A 19,612-nucleotide genomic window follows, 5' to 3' on the forward strand; every position below is an offset into this window, starting at 1 on the left:
CTAGTCATCTTCCTCTCCATCATCTTCAGCATCTAGTTGCTTTTTCTCTCCCTGAAGACCATCTTCCTCTTTATCCTTCCCCCCCTTCATCAACACAACCATCATCATCCTGGATTTCTTCTTTTATGAAGTGTGAGACCTACTTCTTCTCCCTCTCCCACTTCTGAACCTCTCTCATTTTCCTCTTCCTCCTCTTCATAAACTTCATCTTCTTCTTCACCCTCCTTCAAGTCTGGTACCTCATTATCCTCCTGCTCAAAATACCCAAGTATGTGATTTGCTGCAGCAATGAAAAATTCTTTCTTTGTAACCCTCCAGGTTTGTGACCTTGCAGTTAAACAAGGCAAGACCTCAGTTCTTTTAAGATTTTGCAAAGTTTGTACTGTACTGAGATCCTTGATTTTGTTTCCACTCAGATTGAGGCACATAAGATTTAGACATTTCTCTGCCAAAACTTCTACGTGGAAATTACATTGCTACTACGTTCCAACTTTCCAAATTTATTTAAGCTGGGCAGCCAAGCCAATGAAATTAATTCCACATTAACTAAACTCAAAAATTCAAGTTCTTTTAAAAGTGTCATTCAGACCATCAGTTTTCTCATTCACATACAAGAAATTATCAAGGACTGTCACCTCCTCCAGGGCTCCTTTCTTCAACTCCATGTCCTCATTCTAGATTTCAGCTACTATGGTCCTCCTTCCCCATCTCCTGCCCTTCCCACTACCTCCAGCCCTAAAGAAATGTGTAAAGATTTAGAAATGAATGAAAAGTACAAATATCCACTGATACTCAAGGCATGGGAGAGAAAGAAAAGGGCAGAGTCCAGTGAGTTAAGATTCTACCCTCATCTCCTTGTCCACATACCCGGAAGCACACACTTACACACTTACACTTACACACACACACACATGCATGCACAATTGCTTCCCTTTCAATAGATGCTTAGAGATTGATAGTTTTTAAAATTAATTTTATGTGTACAAGTATTATGTGTACAAGTATTTGCCTGTGCAATATACTAGGCTAGAAGAGGGTGTATATAGGCTAGAAGAGTGTGTAGGATCCCTTGGAAAAGTGCAGTTGGAGATAGTTCTGAGCCTCCATGTGGGTTTTGGGAAGTGAACTTGGATCCTCTGTTAGTTCAGCCAGTGCTCTTAATCCCTGAGTAATCTCTCCAGCCCCAGATGGATGGGTTTTGATGCTCAATGACACAGAGGGATTAAAAAGTGTTTTCATCCTCATAAAATTATAGTGGGAGACTTCAACACCTCACTGTCACCACTAGAGAGGACTACAAGACAGAAACTTAACAAAGAAACAAAGGAACTAATAAAAGTTATGACCCAATTGGGTTTGACAGACATCTATAGAACATTCCATCCAAACACAAAAGAATATACCTTCTTCTCAGCGCCACATGGAACCTTCTCAAAAATTGACCACATCTTGGCAACATAGCAAACCTCAATAGGTACAAAAAATTGGGATAACTCTATTTATCTTATCAGATCATCATGCTTTAAAGTTAGAGTTCAGCAACAACACAAACTGCAGGAACCCGGCAAACTCATAGAAACTGAATAATGTGCTATTGCACCACTCCTAGGTCAAAGAAGAAATAAAAAAAGAAACTAAAAACTTCTTAGAATTCAACGAGAATGAAGACACAACATCCAAACTTATGGGACACTTTGAAAGCAGTGCTAAGAGGAAAGCTCATAGCACTAGGTGCCCACATGAAGAAACTGGAGAATAGTTACACTAGAGAATTAACAGTACAGCTGAAAGCTCTAAAACACAAAGAAGAAAACTCACCCAGGAGGAGTAGACGTCAGGAAATAATCAAATTGAGGGCTGAAATCAATAAAGCAGAAACTAGGAAAACAATACAAAGAATCAATGTAACAAACAGTTGGTTGTTTGAAAAAATCAACAAGTTAGACAAACCTTTCTTCAAACTCACCAAACAGCAGAATGTGAACATGCAAATTAACAAAATCAGAAATGAAAAGGGGGACAGAAAAACGGACACTGAGGAAATCCAGAGGTCATACTTTGAAAACCTGTACTCCACAAAATTCGAAAATTTAAAGGAAATGGAAGAGTTCCTGGATAGATATCACCGGCCAAAATTAAATCAAGAACAGATAAGCAATTTAAATAGACCTATAACACCTAAGGAAATAGAAGTAGTCATCAAAAGTCTCCCAACCAAAAAAAGACCAGGGTCAGGTGGCTTCAGTGCAGAATTTTACCAGAAATTCAAACAACAGCTTATACCAATTCTCCTCAAAGTATTCCATGCAATAGAAGCAGAAGGGTCTTTGCCAAACTCTTTTTACGAAGCTACAATAACCTTGATCCCCAAGCCACACACAGACACAACTAAGAAAGAGAACTTCAGACCAATTTTCCTCATGAACATTGATGTAAAAATACTCAATATAAATACTGGCAAATCGGATCCAAGAACACATCAGAAAACTCATCCATCATGATCAAGTGTGCTTCATTCCAGGGATGTAGAGATGGTTCAACATACGAAAATCTATCAATGTAATCCACCATATAAACAAGCTGAGAAATAAAAATCACATGATCATCTCACTAGATGCTGAAAAAGCCTTTGACAAAATCCAACATCCCTTCATGGTAAAGGTCTTGGAGAGATCTGGAATAACAGGAACATACCTAAACATAATAAAAGGTATATATAGCAAACCAACAGCCAACATCAAAATAAATGGACAGAAACTCAAGGCGATTCCGCTAAAATCAGGAACAAGACAAGGTTATCCCCTCTCCCCATACCTCTTCAATATTGTACTTGAAGTTCTAGCTAGAGCAATAAGACAACAAAAGGAGATCAAGGTTATACAACTTGGAAAGGAAGAGGTAAAACTTTTACTATTTGCAGATGATATGATAGTTTACATAAGTGACCTAAAGAACTCTACCAGGGAACTCTTACAGCTGATTAACACCTTCAGCAAAGTGGCAGGCTACAAGATCAACTCAAGAAAATAAGTAGCCTTACCATATACAGATGATAAAAGGCTGAGAAAGAAATCAGAGAAACATCACCCTTTACAATAGCCACAAACAACATAAAATACCTTGGGGTAACGCTAGCCAAACAAGTGAACGACCTGTATTGCAAGAACTTTGAATTTTTAAAGAAAGAAATTAAAGAAGACACCAGAAAATGGAAAGATCTCCCATGCTCTTGGATAGGTAGGATCAATGTAGTAAAAATGACAATCCTGCCAAAGCAATCTATAGACTCAATGCAATCCCCAACAAAATTCCAGCACAATTCTTCACAGACCTTGAAAGAACAATTCTCAACTTTATATGGCAAAACAAGAGACCCAGGATAGCCAAGACAACCTTACTCAACAAAGCAACATCTGGAGGCATCACCATCCCTGACTTCAAGCTCTATTATAGAGCTGTCGTCCTGAAAACAGCTTGAAATTGGCACAAAAATAGACAGGTAGACCAATGGAATCTAATTGAACACTCTGAGATTAATCCACAAACCTACAAACAGCTGATTTTCGACAAAGAAGCTAAAATTATACAATGGAAAAAAGATAGCATCTTCAACAAATGGTGCTGGCATAACTGGATATTGGAATGCAGAAGACTGAAGGTAGGTCCATGTCTATTGCCATGCACAAAATTTAAGTCCAAATGGATCGAAGACCTCAACATAAATCCAGCCACACTGAACCTGTTAGAAGAGAAAGTGGGAGGTACCCTTGAATGAATTGGTACAGGAGACTGCTTCCTGAACATAACACCAGTAGCACAAACACTGAGATCAACAATTAATAAATGGGACCTTCTGAAACTGAGTAGCTTCTGTAAGGCAAAGGACACAGTCAGGAAGACAAAAAGGCAACCCACAGATTAGGAAAAGATATTCACCAACTCCACATCTGACAGAGGGCTGATCTCCAAAATTTACAAAGAACTCAAGAAGCTATTCTCCAAAACACCAAAGGACCCAATTAAAAAGTGGGTGACTGAATTAAATAGAGAATTCTCAATAGAGGAGTCTAAAAGGGCTGAGAGACACTCGAGAAAGTGCTCAACATCCTTAGCCATTAGGGAAATGCAAATCAAAATAACTCTGAGATATCATCTTACTCCTGTCAGAATGTCTAAAATCAAAAACACTAATGACAGCTTATGCTGGAGAGGATGTAGAGAAAGGGGAAGACTTGTCTATTGCTGGTGGGAGTGCAAACTTGTACAGCCACTTTGGAAATCAGTATGGAGATTCCTCAGGAAAATGGGAATCAGTCTACCACAAGATCCAGCAATTCCACTCTTAGGCATATACCCAAAAGATGCCCACTCATATAACAAGGATGTCTGTTCCACTATGTTCATAGCAGCATTATTTGTAATAGCCACAACCTGGAAGCAACCTAGATGACCCACAATTGAAGAGTGGATAGAGAAAATGTGGTACATTTACACAATGGAGTACTACTCAGTGGAAAAAAACAATGAAATCTTGAAATCTGCAGGCAAATGGATGGCACCAGAAGAAACCATCCTGAGTGAGGTAACCCAGTCACAAAAAGACAAACATGGTATGTACTCACTCATATATGGATTTTAGACATGGATCAGGGAGTGTCAGCCTATAATTCTAGGGCTAGTGAGTTTGGGAAACAGGGAGATTCACAAGAGAGATGCATTATACCTCAGAGAAGCAGAAAGAGGCAAGATCTCCTAAGCAGATTGGGAACATGGAGGGAGAGAAGAGGGAACTAGGAAAAAGAGATGGGGGTAAGAGGAGGGTAGAAGAAGACACGGGAGAGCAGGAAGGTTGAGCCGGGGTAAGAATAAGGAGACCAGGATGAGAGGTACTATAATAGTTGGAGTCATTATAGCTTTGAGGAGAGAGCTGACACCAGCGAGTTTTCCAGAGATTTACAAGGATAACACCAACTGGAAAACTAAGTAATAGCGGAGAGACTACATTAATAGCCCCTACCTAATGATAAGGTTGATGACTTCCTTATATGACATCCTAGAACCTTCATCTAGTGACTGATGGAAGCAGAGAAAGATACTCACAGATAAACTCTGAACTGACCCGCAGGAATCCAGTGACAGAGACGGAGGAGTGATGAGCAAAGGGGTCAAGACTGTGCTGGTGAAACCCACAAAGACAGCTGACTGGACAAGGAGGAGCTCTTGAACCCCAGACTGATGCCTAAGAGGCCAACAGGGGACTGATCCAAACTCCATGAATGTAATGCCAGTGAGGAGGCCTCAGAAATCTCTGGGGCCTTGGGTAGTAGATTAGTGTTTACCATGGCATACAAATGAACTTTGGGAGCCCATTCCACATGGAAGGATGCTCTCTCAGCCTGGACACATGGGGAAGGGCCTAGGTCCTGCCCTGGATGAAATGACAAGACTCTGGAGATCCCAAGGAGGGCCTCACCCTCAATGGGGAAAGATGTGGAGATTGGGCTGGGGGTGGGGGGGGATGGGGATGGGCCTGGGAGGGAGAAGGGGGAGGAGCTGGGATTGACATTTGAAGCATGCATGTTTCTAATTTAAATAAAAAGTGTTTTCATTTGTGCGCACATTTGCTCAATTGATGTTTCTCATTACTATATAGCTTTTGACTTAGTATACTTATAAGTACAACTGTATATTTACAATTTCATCTTAGAAACTAGACTAAACTCTAGTATATAAAAGAAATTTTGGTTTTTAAAAAAGGAACATAGATATAAAAATACTCAACAAAAATATTATCAAACCTACAAGTGTGGTGGCACATATCTTTACACAGAAATTAGGAAGTAAAGGCAGGAGATCTCTGTGAGTTCAAGGCCAGCCTAATTTGCAACAGAGCTCTAGGCCATCCATAGCTACACAGTGAGACCCTGTCTCCCAAAACAAACAAACAAAAATGAATTGAAGTTCTCATATTTTATTAGTATAAATGCAAAATGGTACAACTTCTGGAAAATAACTTGTTATAAATTTAAATACACATTTACATATGGTTTGAAATGCTACTCTTAGAGAAATAAACACTTTTTATCTGTATAAAACTATATATGCTTTTAGCTCTATAATCATCACAATTGGAAATAGCAATCTTCTAATGGGTAAAAGTATAAATGAGCTAATACATCTAGGCAGCAGACTACTCAGCCTTTAAAAGGAACAAAATACAGACACATGAAAGAACTTGGATGCATATCAAGAGTACTTCACTGAGTGAAAGAAATCACTCTCAGAAGGGTACACGCTCTATAATTCCACTTATATAACAGCTCCAAAGAGACAAAAGTGTAGTTTTGGAGAATAGTGGCCAGCCATTAGAATATGTGACTACCACAAGAAAATAACCTGAAAGGACTTTTTAGATTATCTATGTCTAGATTGTGATGATGGAGATATATCACACACACACACACACTCACACACACACACACACTCACACACACTCACACACTCACACACACACACTCACACACACACATATAAATTATAAGCCTAGACACATTAATTTAGAAATAAAAATACTTATGACAACTATGTTATTTGCATCTTAGTTAAATGTATTCAAAGAATCTCTTTAGAATAGAACTGTTTACACCGTAACTACAGTACCATTATTTACAGTGCCATGGGCCACATTTTACAGTGTACTTTGCAGTTCATAGACCTTATGAAAAAATTTTGTTCAAATATCAACTAAGAAAAAAATGATTTTACTGTCAAAAATGCTCAGTACACAGAAAGTAAAATAACATGTTTCAGTGATCTTTACTAAGGCTGAACGTGCAGATGAAACATTAACAAGTATCTGTCAGTTTTTTGCTTTGTTTTGTTTTTTAACATAAGAAGATTTGGTTTTGCAAAGACATTAATAGTGACAATAAAGTTATTAAATATTAAATATAAAAGTTAAATGACCCAGAACCAGACTAAAAGTAACTCAGGTAATTTAAAACAAGTTCTGTAAATCTTTAAGGTATTAGATTAAAACCCAGGGAATTAGGTACTATCGATGATGATACAAAGTAGATTAAATAAACTAATGTCTACAAGTAAGAAAATATCAACTATTCATTAACCCCACAAACTTTAATAATCCAATGTAAAACAGTCTTTTTAAAAAACCCTTGAATGTTTCCTGGAGCTACACTGCATTTTATAATGTATCCTAAACACAATCTAAATGCAACACTCAGATCAGGGCAATGATAAATGCCATACATTCAAATCAGTTAAGTTAAAAAAATGACTTAACTGTCCCCACATAGGTTTCCAACTCTGGCTGTGATTGTTCTGCCCTCTGGAGAGAAAATGGGCCAGACCACCTGCTGCTTCCAGATAGCTTCTGCAGCAAACTGAACAGTCTATACAGAAGTGCCAGTGATGGCATAAACCTGCATGCTCTGGATTTCTTTCACAACTTATGGAACATTGGTCCCACTGTGGCTATAATATCTGCATAGGGAACACTCTGGCTCAGCTCAATAGCTTGATGTTTTTTCAGGATAAGAAAGGTATAAAATTTGGCAGCTGCCTGTTTTCGGCCACTATTTCTGCATAGTTTGATCAGACTAAAGGATTGCATTCCCATCTTGTTGTATTCCTGGGAAAATAATTAGAAAAGAGAAAAGAAAAGGGAAAATTATTAGAAGTAGAACAGTCTGTGGATGCATGATGAACAACAGTTTTTGCAGTTTTTGATGTTACTATGATATCTTGAAAAAGAGAATGACTCCAATAAGCATGTAAAAGCATAGATCACTGAGACCAAACCTGTTTTACTGAGAAAATGCACACAAACTACTAAGTTTTATACAAATGTACATGTTATATAAATGTTAGTTTTTAAAAACTGACATTAACGTAAGTTTCTTATGGAAAGTGCAATTAGTTTTATCTTACAAATAGGAAGCCCCACAGGACTTTGTAAGGTATCACATATATTGAATCATCAGTCATTGCCTGTCTTTGCCTTAAAGGCATTAGAGATGCCTGTGAAATAACCTTTGTGGTAAATATGGAAGTGCATTTGCAGGTTTCAGTGACAGGGGAACTTAGCTATGTAAGCATCTCCTGGTTGTAGTCATCACATGGTGCCTGCGTACCTACTAGAAATAAGTGAGATACAATATAGTATTCAATTGTGGAGGAAGGTAGCACCTTTACTAAAGACTTGTATTTGGAATCAGATTCTTACAAAAGTATAGTTTTTATTTAGTCAGAAATACTAGACCAAATGCTTGCCAGTATCTTATGTCCATCATACTTCTGGGATGATTGTAGAGCACTTTTAGTAATGCCGACACAGTTTTTGACAGTCTAAAATATTTGATTACTAGGCAAAATATTTCATTGTGCAGCAAGCAACAAGAAGGAAGTCTAATTAATAAAATATTTTATGTGTTTGGGTGTTTTGCCTGCATGTATGTTGCATACTGTGTGTGCCTGGTGACTGTGGAGGCCAGAAGAGGGTGTCAGATCTCCTGGAACTGGAGTTACAGATAGTTGTAAGCCACCATGTGGATACTGGGAATCAAACCTGGGTCCTCTGCAAGAGCAAGCGGTCTTAGCCACTGAGCTATCTCTCCAGCACCTGGAAGTTTAAAATTTTAAAACTCCTAGAATATGAAGATGGTGATTAAAACTATACAATACAAAGGAATACAATGAACTTGATAAAACAAACAAACAAACCACTGAGTGCCTCATCATGAAATTTCAGAGCATTGGGGACAAAGAAAAGATCTAAAAGCTTTCACACAGAAAATAAAGATCACCACAGAAGATCATAAAACAAGACAGTGTATGGCTTCAATAACAACACAGAATCCTAGATATGTTACAAAATTTTATCAGATAAAGTATTTCCAAGTTGTATAAAGACAACCAATCAAACTCAAGTTAAAAATAAACAGATCTTCAGGCTTTGTTTGAAAAGTGGTATCACCTACACACCATTTATTTTGAGAAGTTATGAGATAGTACTAATAAAAAAGATTTAAGGTAAAAGAACAAAGCACAAACAGAGAAACTAAGAGGAGATAAGGAATTTTCCATGTTTGTGATAAAGGAATGTCTCAAGACAAAAGTTGTGAAGACATAAGAGTAACTTTATGGGTTAGACCAAGAATATAATGAGATACAAATGGACAAGTTATCTCTGAGGAGAAAGTAGGGAACTAATAGGTCAATGGCACATAATAAGAGGTTTTATTAAATTGTCAAAGATTTGAAAAAATAATTATGGATAATTACATAGACATTAAGGAATAATAAAGGGCTAGAGAGATAACCCAGTGGTGAAGAGCACTGGTTATTCTTGCTGAGGACCAGGATCACTCTCAGAACCCACATGAAGAGTCACGATCATCTTTAACTCCAATTTCAGGTAATCCAACACCCTCTTCTGGTCTTTGCAAGCACTGCATGCACAGGCTGAACATGCATACATGCAGGTAAAGCAACCTTTTTTAAAAAGAGGTAATAAACCAAATAATACAACCATAAGATTTACATGAAAATAACTGTAATCACACTATGATGCCTCAGTGAAAACTGATTATTTATATAACCTTTGAAACAGAGACTGACAGTTACCCTTTAGTAACCTCTTCTATGTTTAACCCTAGGCATATCATTCAAAACCATTTCACTCCAGTAGACTTTGGTTGTTATCAACAAAAACATAAAATATTTTGTTTTCATAAATATAGATGTCCAAATCAATATGTTATTTACTTTTTAGAATAAACATCTAGAGCCATGGAAATAGTTCAATGGATAAAGTGCTTGCTCTGCAATTATGAGGACTGGAGTTCATATCTACTCAGAGACAAGGATTCTCAATAGTAGACTGGCTAGAATCAGTAAACTCTGGGGTCAGTGGGAGGCCTTGTCTCAGGAAATAAGGAGGAGAGTGACTGAGGAAGCCATTTGATATTTATTTCTGGCCTACAATATATAAGTACCTGCACATACATGTATCACCTACTAGAACATGCATATACATGTATATACATGCTACATATGCATATACACACAAAAATAAATAAAATGAAAATACCATCTTACCCGTAATTCATTTAATGTCTGAAATAATCTTTGATTCCATTTCTCTGCCTCAGTATTTTGTTGGCTGCCTGATGACTCCTGGTTGAATAAATATTCGTCTAAGCACATTTTATTGATTTTTTTTTTACTATTCACCAAGCACTGCATTAGCTACTACAGAAACACAACTGTAACACAGTCCTGCTCTAAAAATGTCTAGTTTGATGAAGAGGAGAATGACACAAACAGTTTCAGTTTCCTCAAAATTAAAACATTTATCCTACAGGAAAGCTAAGTAACTGGCACACATACTCCTATAAGCAACCCCAATAAAACTTGTTGGTTCACCAAGCTGGACTTTGGCAGTATCTGTACTTTGATCTATTGTGGGTTCCCTGTCTGGGGTGAGTAGACATGTGTATTGTGTATCCCCAGCAAAAGTTTTGTCACACAACAAAAACCTGTGTAGAGTTGTACCCCGCCTCAGAGAATGTCTTCTGATAAAGAAATCCAAAGCAGGAGACTGTGTAGCTTTTACTGGTGATGTAGCTCAGAGCTATGCCCTTAAGTACTTTGAAAAGTAAAATTCACAAAGTCAGTCTCTTTTGGCCAATCTGAATTCCAGTGACAGGGTAAAGGGCAAAACTATAGAAAATCTGTCATTGCAAGGCCTGTAGATGAATTTAGCTGATGAAATAAAACACCTTTAAAAATGTTTTAAGAGATATTTCAGGCCGGGCGGTGGTGGCGCACGCCTTTAATCCCAGCACTCGGGAGGCAGAGGCAGGCGGATCTCTGTGAGTTCGAGGCCAGGCTGGACCGACAGCCTCCAAAACAATACAGAGAAACCCTGTCTCATCAAAACCAAAAAAAAAAAAAAAAAAAAAAAAAAGAGGTATTTCAGAGTTTGAGGTACTTTATCTACATAAGGCTAATTCACTGCCTGTCAGGTCATCTGATTGGTTTACTCTATTTTGTCTTTTAAACTGAATCACTTCCAGAGACAGCTTGGTATTTAGTCTAATCTCTTACAAACTGACATTGTATGAGCTGAGAATGGGGTCTTGGTTCATGAAAGAGTTTGATCTGGCTGATCAAAACAACAGTAATGATAACATCAAGGAAAACAGAACAGGCTACAAAGGGCTGTGGGTGAAAAGTGACAGTTGTAACTTACTTTATCAGTTTTCCTAGACTTTGCTCTGACAAAGCAAAGAAACAATTAAGAGGCTATAAGAAGGCACAGTAGTTAAAAGTGCTTACTGCCCCTGAAGAGGACCTGGGTTAGGTTCCCAGAATCACATCATATTTATAACCTCAGTTCCTAGGGATCAAATGGCCTCTTCAGTCACCTGTATGCACATAAATTCATGTAGGTATACACATATGCACATAAATAAAAATAAATCTAAAAATTAAACACCAGGACTTAATAGGTGGTTTGATAGATTTACTAAACATCTTTTGATAAAATTTCTTTAAATTAAATGACCTCAGTACTCTGGGATAAGGTTCAAAGTAACTCGGGTTGGAAAAATGACACTGGCCACTCTTCCAGAAAACTTGGGTTTGATTCCCAGCACCTGCATGGTGGCTTACAACCACCTGCTACTGCAGTTCCAGGGGACCAAACACTCTCTTTTGGCTTCCTAGGGACCAGGAACATATATGGTGTACTTTCATACAGCTAAAACACTCATACATATAAAAAATTTTAAGTCTTAAATGATTTATTTTTATGTGTATGCATGCAGGTGTGTATCTTTAAAAAAGTAAGCCAAGCAGTGAAGGCACACACCTTTAATCCCACTACTCGGGAGGAAGACCTCTGAGTTCAAGGCCAGCCTGGTCTACAAAGTGAGTTCCAGGACAGACACAGGGAGTCAGTGAGTCAAATCTCTGGATATGCTATCAAAACATTAAAGCAGACCACTGTCTGATTTTAAGCATGTTCATTTTCTGATTTTAAAACTTTCATAGAGATACAGGTTTTGTGCCAAAGAGGTTCTCACCCTACTTAAAAAAAAACTTCAAAGGCCCTAGGTTATATTCTAATATAGTATAATTTCCAAAGAAAAGAATGATTGAAAACAGTGATTCTCAACATTTTAAAACATGACCCTACCTTTGATAAGCACCAAGCCCAGCTAAACATATTTCTTGAGATCATAAATTTAAATAATAAACTTATAAACATGGAAATTTTGCAAACCAAATTTTAAGAAAATGAGACATTAACAGTTGATAAGACAACTTTAAGAATATTCCTTTCTTCATACTTCCATGTCCTTTTAAAAATATTCTGAGTTCAATTAAGGCTTCCTAGAGTTGGTGGAGGATATGCTAGAATAATGGAGAGTACATGATTACCATATATACTTTGTTTATGTATGAAATGGCCAAAAGTTATGTTAAATATAAAAATAATTAACTAAATGTAGAACAACTCACCCAAAGACTACAAATATATTTACCAATTCAACTGCACAATTTTCTTGGGCCAAAGAGGCATTCATTGAAGATAATCCCTCAGCAGCTGGAGAAATCCTTTCAAAAATATCCTGCTAAAGATAATTCAGAAATTACAGGTAATCCTGCTAGTGGTTATAATATGAACAGCTCAATTTTATTAAATTATTTATTAACATACATGATAACTTTTCAAACTAATTAAAAATATTGTCTTACTTATGGTTTCTATTGCTGTAAAGAAACACTATGACTACAGCAACCCCTATAAAGGAAAACATTTAATTGGGGCTGGGTTACAGTTTATATTCTAGTCCATTATCGTCGTGGCAGGAAGCATAGAGGCACACAGGCAGACATGGTGCTGGAGAAGGAGTTTAAAGTTGTACAACTTGATGTGCAGGCAACAGGAAGAGAGTGTGACACACTTCCTCCAACAAGGTCTCCTAATAGTGCCACTGCCTATGGACCTATGGGGACCATTTTTATTCAAACCACAACATTCCACTCCCCGGCCCTCATAGGCTTGTAGCCATATAATAATGCAAAATTCATTTAGTCCAATTCCAAAAGTCCCTATAGTGCATTACAGTTTCAAACTTGTTTAAAAGACTAAAGTTCAAAGTCTCTTCTAAGACTCATATAATTTCTTAATAGTAATTCCCTATAAAATCAAAATGAAAAAGCAGATCACATACTTCCAACATGTAATGACACAGGATATACCTTACAGTTCCAAAAAGGAGCATAGCCAGGAAAAGACTGGATCAAAACAAGACCAAAAACTAGCTTAGCAAACTCCAAACTCTGCATCCCCATGCCTGATGTCAAAATGCTCTTCAGATCTCCAACTCTTTAAGCTTTGTTGATCAACACATACTTCTTCCTCTTGGGTTGGTTCTACACCCTGTTTTAGCAGCTATTCGTGGCCGGTATCCCACAGCTCTGCCATCTCCAACACTTTGGGGGCTCCAAGGTAATCCAGGCTTCACCTTCACAGCTTCACACAATGGCCTCTCTAGGCCTCCATGCAGGGACATTTCTGACATATGCCTGGCCTCAGTAGCTTAGTCACGGAGGGAGATTCCATAACCCCTTTCCTGTATCTTTGACTCTAAAGTCAGAACCATAGTCAAAGCTGCCAAGTTCTGCTGCTTGCTGGGGTTGGAACATGGACTACTCATTCAATCATATCTTCACCAGCTTTCTGTTTTCGATGGTTTTCTTCAAGCCTAAGTAAGCTTGGATATTCTGAGATTTTCTCTGTAGACCAGGCTGGCCTCAAACTCAGAGAGCTGCTTGCCTCTGCTCCTGGAGCATTGGGATTAAAGTTATGCACCACCATGCCTGGCCATAAGTCTTTCTTTAATTCCTTTTCACAAATTGGAAGCTTAGTTGGGTGGGGTCTTACTCTGAGGTCACCAGTATGTTTATTACACTTAGCATCATGCTTTTCTTTCTATTTACACTTCCTGGTGCTCCTTTCCCCTCAAATAGCACATTTTGTATTATTTTCTTGATCAGCTTTCTACTTTTCATTATAAATATGCATAAGAGTGAGCACAGAGTCCAATAGGATGTTTTGAGATTTCCTCTGCCAATGCAATTAATCCAAAAACTCTTCAATTTAGACCCAGGCAGATGTTTTTGGACAAGGGCAGAAAGCAGGCACATTCTTTACCAAAATATCACATACTAAAATTCTTCTCTTCTGAAACTTCTTGAACTAGGCCTTCAAGTTAAAATCACCCTCAGCACCACTCTCTTCAATTCTCTTACTAGGATGGTCCATTGAGCCCCACTTAAAGAGCTCAACTGCTTTTCTAATCTGAAGTCCCCAAATTCACATTCCTCCTAACAAAATCATGGTCAGGCCTATTACAGTAAAACCCCACTCTGGTTTAGCTAGGGTTTCTATTGCTTTAAAGAGGCACCATGACAATAACAACTCTTAAAAAGGAAAATATTGAATTGGGGCTGTCTTACAGTTTAGAGATTTAGTCTATTATCATCATGGCAGCATGCAGGCAGACATAGTGCTGGAGAAGGAGCTGAAAGTTCTACATCTTGATCCACAAGTAGCAGGAAGACAGTGTGACACACTTCCTTCAACAAGGCCACATCTAGTAGTGCTACTCTCTATGGACCCATGGGGACCATTTTTATTCACACCTCCATAAATGAAGGACCCTGCATACTACGTCTCCCTTTCTCCTCTCCACGCACGCCCCATGTTGGAGCCTCTATTGCTGCACTGCTGAGACTGCTTTCCTTTGAAGTGTCTTGTTGAGTAGTTACTCAGGCCAGCACCAGGCTTCTGAGACAGGAAAGAACCCTGCATGGCAAGCAGAGGGGTGAGAGTGAGGGCAGGAGCATGCATATCCCTACCCAGGACTGTGACAGGACTCTACTGGAGTGGTCACTGAAACAACTGAAAAAATGATCTGTGCCATCCAGAAAAGGAGCAAAACCAAAGGAAGAGGAAAAAAGAGAGAAGGCCAGAATTTTTCTACTCTCCACCACCTCCTCCTCTTTTCACTTCTATAAGGCATTGGTCCCTTTCCTTCTTAACCTATCACTAAGCTCTGTTCCCCAGCTGCCATCTCTGATTTTGAGTAAGTCAGGAGAATTTTTCTACTATACTTTCCTCATTGTCTTCACTTCAGCTTTAAATATTTTAGTGACTAAAAGGCACTGTTCTTTATTCTTTAGCATTTATATTTGTCTTTTTCCAATATCTATGAATATCCTATATTTTTTTCAATTTTTTTTATTTTAAATAGCTTGTTTTACATGTCAATCCCAGTTCCCTCTCCCTCCCCTCCTCCCGCACTCCCCTTTCCCCCCACCCTCCCACCCTATTGCCAAATCCTTCCACATAGGGGATATCAGAGTCTGTCATTTTACATATTTTAAGTAATGTTAAATGTATAATTACTATATACAAACATGCTGTTTTTTGAGATTTTAAAATGATTGATCAGAATCAACATTTTTCTGTCTCTTTAAACTCATTGTGTATAACCTCATACTTTGCTATATTTCCTATTTCTTCACCATTTTAGAAATAAAGTAAGAACAGAAGTGAAGATTAGAGCATATAATAGTAAAGGGGTTAAGGGTCAAAAGAAATGGTACAACACAAGGAAAAAACTCTATTTTTTGCAAGTAAGTAGTTGATAACTGCACTGATAGTTTCCTTCCCCAAATCATAAATTAAACAAGTTTTCCTAATAAGAATTTCAGTAGCTGCATTCTAAGAAATGTTCAACCCTCCAAAAGGCAGACAGCATGGTAAATCACCATATAAGTATGCAGTATATTATCAACGATTTAGTAAAACATGAAACAGTCTTTCCTCCCAGGGCATCCAGTTTCAATGTGGTTAACTGAATTCCCTGAGTGGTTATCCAAATAAAATGATGTGGCTTCTACTTCCCAAGTTTCCCCCTTCCCTACTTTGTGGAGAGTCTTTATCACTGTGCCTCCTGTGTGTGTGTTCCCTTATCCCTAATAAAAGCTTTCACCAGAAAAAATTACAATGATAAAGGAATATACCTGAACAGCACTGGTTTATTTTTATTTTATCAATAAGACCCTAATATTTAAATGACAAATGAGAAAGAATTTTATTTTTTCAAAACAGGGTTTCTCTGTGTAGCCCTGGCTGTCCTGGAACTCTGTAGACCAGGCTAGCCTCAAACTTAGACATCCATCTACCTCTGCCTCATGAGTGCTGGGATTAAAGGTGTGCACCTCCATGCCCAGCAAAGAAAATATTTTAAATTTAAAACTATCTTATAAAATTGTATAAAATATTTTTCTATGTTTTCAAATAGTTAAGCTTTTCAAATAAAAACTGTTCTCAAAGAAAAATTTTTGTTTTCCTCTTCCTTCAGAGTGACAAAAATTAGTTTGTTTTGATCATAGACTTTTAGTCTTTCAAATTAAAGGCAAAGACAGTTGGGAAGTTTAAAATATTATTCTTATGAAAAAGATGGGTAAATCTATGATGAGAGACAATATACAAACATCTGGTTAGAGTTCTAAGAGACCTCATAATTCATTCAATGTAGGGCCTAGTAAGGCTCTCAATATACAACCAGATCCAAGCACAAACACTCATTTACTATGTTATATAAAATGTTATTTCATCATGAAACTATCTCGTGATTCACACCCTAAACTTTAGAGGAATATTGTCTTGCAGATTAAAATTATGTTTTATCTTATAGTAGTGACACTTAGAGAAATTGTTGAACAACGTGAGATGAAATATGAACCATATTTGAAAGAATATGTATCAGACTTTCAATATTACTTCATTAGAGTTGCATAAAAGTATTTCAATGATTATCTCTGGTTAACTTACCTCAGAGATAATATTCATATTGATTTCCTCCTGAAAGCTACCCGTAGATTCATCAACCACATCATTCCAAGCTTGGGGTTGATCTAACTCTCTGTAGGAATTTGGCTCTTCTATCACTGAGGGCTCTTAATTATCAAGGAAGTAAAGAAAACATTACCAAAGTGCATTTCAAACTTGAATTGGCATATGGCTGTTTGAAAGAAAACTGACCAGTAACTTGGAATTGGAGAATTTACGTAAGGAGTACACAACCTTCTCACACTTGCCCATATCTCGCATAACTTGTATTGTCCCTTTCCCCTCCTCTGCTTCTTTATCATTTCCACTCTCCATCATCTTCAGTCATTCGTCCTCACTCACTTTCACATTCACCCACAGGGCAAAGTTCACCATGGTGTATATTATTCTGTAAATTTTAATGACTTCGGAAATGATCACTGGGAAAAGGAAGCTTTTTCATCACATAAACTGGTTTCATTTCTTTAATTACAATAATGAGTGATTATGAACATTTTGTGAACTTTATTCTAGGCAGGCAATGATATTTGTCTCAGGATAGTTGTAATATTTAAGGACTGTTCTTATCACTAAGTTTCTTAAAATGAAACATTTTTCTGCTAGACACAAAGACTTTCTTTTATAAGAGTTGATGAATACTGCCTTCAGGGTAGAGGACGTTAGAGAGAGAAAAATGGTTAACACAGTATATATATATATATATATATATATATTTCATCTTTCGTATGTATGTAGAGAAGATACTGGTGATTAAACCTAGGGCCTTACACATTCTAGGAAAGTACTCTACCACTGACCTACACCACCAGCTCCTTTCAGTGTGCTTTGTGACAGGGTCTCACTAAATTGGCTCTGAACTTGCTCTGTGATCCTTTAATTTGCCTGAGTAGGTGGGATTACAGGCCTGTGATACCAGAACTGGCCTATATTTTTATCTTTTCAATGAAGTCTTGGAACAGAAATTAATGAGAAAAGCAAAAAATGCTAAGACAATATTTTAAGTTTAAAATACTCGCCTACAGAGAGCGATTATATTTAAAAATGTAGATTTGAGTCTAGTTTTCATTCTGAGACTTAAAGTTCAGTTTTTGTTTACACAACATTCCCTTCAACATTAACAGAATTAAGAAATTTTACCTAGAATGTTTTTGGTTCCCACTTCTTTCCTTACTGACTCCTTCTGTATCAATTTTGCAAGTTTAAAATCAGAAGACAGGAAGCATTTTGCAAACAACTGTAAAAACAGATTGATATTCTTGATTTTATATTAGTAAAACAATTGAATAAAGCACATATACTAAAAAGTAAAAATCATTTATACACAAGGTTTCAAGCTGAGAATAGTGGTGCTCGCCTTAAAAGCAGAGGCAGGTGTATCTCTGTAAATTCAAGGTCAGTCTGACCCATGTTGTGAGTAAGAGATAAATAGTGAGAGCCTGTCTTGGGGGAAAAAGCCATTATTATTAAACAAAACAAGTTTTAAAATAATGGTTTCTTTTTCCTACATATCCAATTATGATGTAAATATGAACATATTTATTTAGAAACAAACATCATATTCATGTAAAAAGGAAGAAAACAGTTACCTTTTTCAGTTCCTCATGAATCAGATCCTGGGTAGCAGTTGACAGAAGTGTATCCACTCCTCCTCTCTTCTTCCACATCATCAATCTTTGTGTAGGGGGTGCAAGGTCCAGAACCATTAAAGTGTCCACAAAGGAAGTAAGCTGCTTATGCATAGACTTGCTACTTATCTCCTTGACTGGATCTATGAGCAACCTCCTTTTTTTGCTTTTCTTTCTCTCAGCAATGTCTAAAGAGAACCAAACATATATGGACTTGGAAAGTTTTATAAAATGATATTCTAGGCTACTACATATCTAAAGGATAGCGTATTACAAATAACCTGCAGAGTTGCACTGGGAAGGAAATCCTTCTGTTCTCTGAAAATAAGCTTTTCAAGATTTTTACAAAGTTAAGAGTATCTGAGCAGCCAAAAGCTGATACGCTTTTCAAGGTGTTGCTTGAAGATGCTTAGGAGGGACTCTGTTCACTTGTTAAGTGGGCAACTAAAGAAACATGACAAAGAGTAGTTGGGCAGTTAAAGAGTCTGGAGTTTTTCTTTTCTTTTTTAAAATGTGTAACAGGATAATGTTTCAAAACATTAATGTGTATCTCTCCAGTGTACTTCACCCTCTCCCATTGAAATTCATATATGAATTCAAAGTAGGTAGCTAATTCCAAACCATGCAGAAGGCAGAAGTCAAGTTTTTCTTTAATGAAGCTGAAAATGTTTTGAATTGAACTCAGTTTTTAAATATCCAGTTTCCCAAACTGGACATATGATTTGAACAGGACTAGATGTGATGAAAATTATCTCTGATTTCTTTCATACCCTTCTATTTAATGCCCAATACTATTACCATACTGGCAGCTTTCTATAACATTCTATGGATTGTTTGCATTACTCAAAGCAATTAAGATAGCAGTGTTCCAAAGATAAAAATTAAAACATGAAACTTCACTGGGCAGTGGTGGTGTACACCTTTAATCCCAACACTTGGGAGGCAGAGACAGTCCAATCTCTGTGAGTTCAAGCCTGGTCTACAGACCGAGTTGCAGAGAAACCCAGTCTCGAAAACCAAAACAAAAAAC

At 37.3% G+C, this 19,612-nt stretch overlaps 1 protein-coding gene and 1 pseudogene across 5 annotated transcripts in view; both read right to left on the minus strand.

Moving 5' to 3' along the window:
• On the minus strand, nt 1-698 carry LOC101829253 (annotated as a pseudogene).
• A 5,889-nt stretch (nt 699-6,587) lies between these two features.
• Nucleotides 6,588-19,612, minus strand: part of Rad21l1 (RAD21 cohesin complex component like 1) — a 37,032-nt gene continuing 24,007 nt past the window's right edge. For 2 of the 5 annotated variants that reach the window (XM_005072533.4, XM_040746473.1), the window contains exons 9-14: nt 18,544-18,770; nt 18,095-18,191; nt 16,940-17,064; nt 12,573-12,662; nt 10,120-10,197; nt 6,588-7,651 (exon numbers count right to left, since the gene is read on the minus strand). In XM_005072533.4, the coding sequence (XP_005072590.1) occupies nt 7,463-7,651; nt 10,120-10,197; nt 12,573-12,662; nt 16,940-17,064; nt 18,095-18,191; nt 18,544-18,770 (806 nt within the window). In that variant the 3' untranslated portion in view covers nt 6,588-7,462. Of the gene's footprint in view, nt 7,652-10,119; nt 10,198-12,549; nt 12,663-16,939; nt 17,065-18,094; nt 18,192-18,543; nt 18,771-19,612 lie in introns of all 5 variants that reach the window. The other 3 variants (XM_040746474.1, XM_040746475.1, XM_040746476.1) reach the window with 3 other exon arrangements.

This window comes from Mesocricetus auratus, unplaced genomic scaffold (assembly GCF_017639785.1).
Source record: "Mesocricetus auratus isolate SY011 unplaced genomic scaffold, BCM_Maur_2.0 Super-Scaffold_100004, whole genome shotgun sequence".
NCBI classification, from domain to species: domain Eukaryota; kingdom Metazoa; phylum Chordata; class Mammalia; order Rodentia; family Cricetidae; genus Mesocricetus; species Mesocricetus auratus.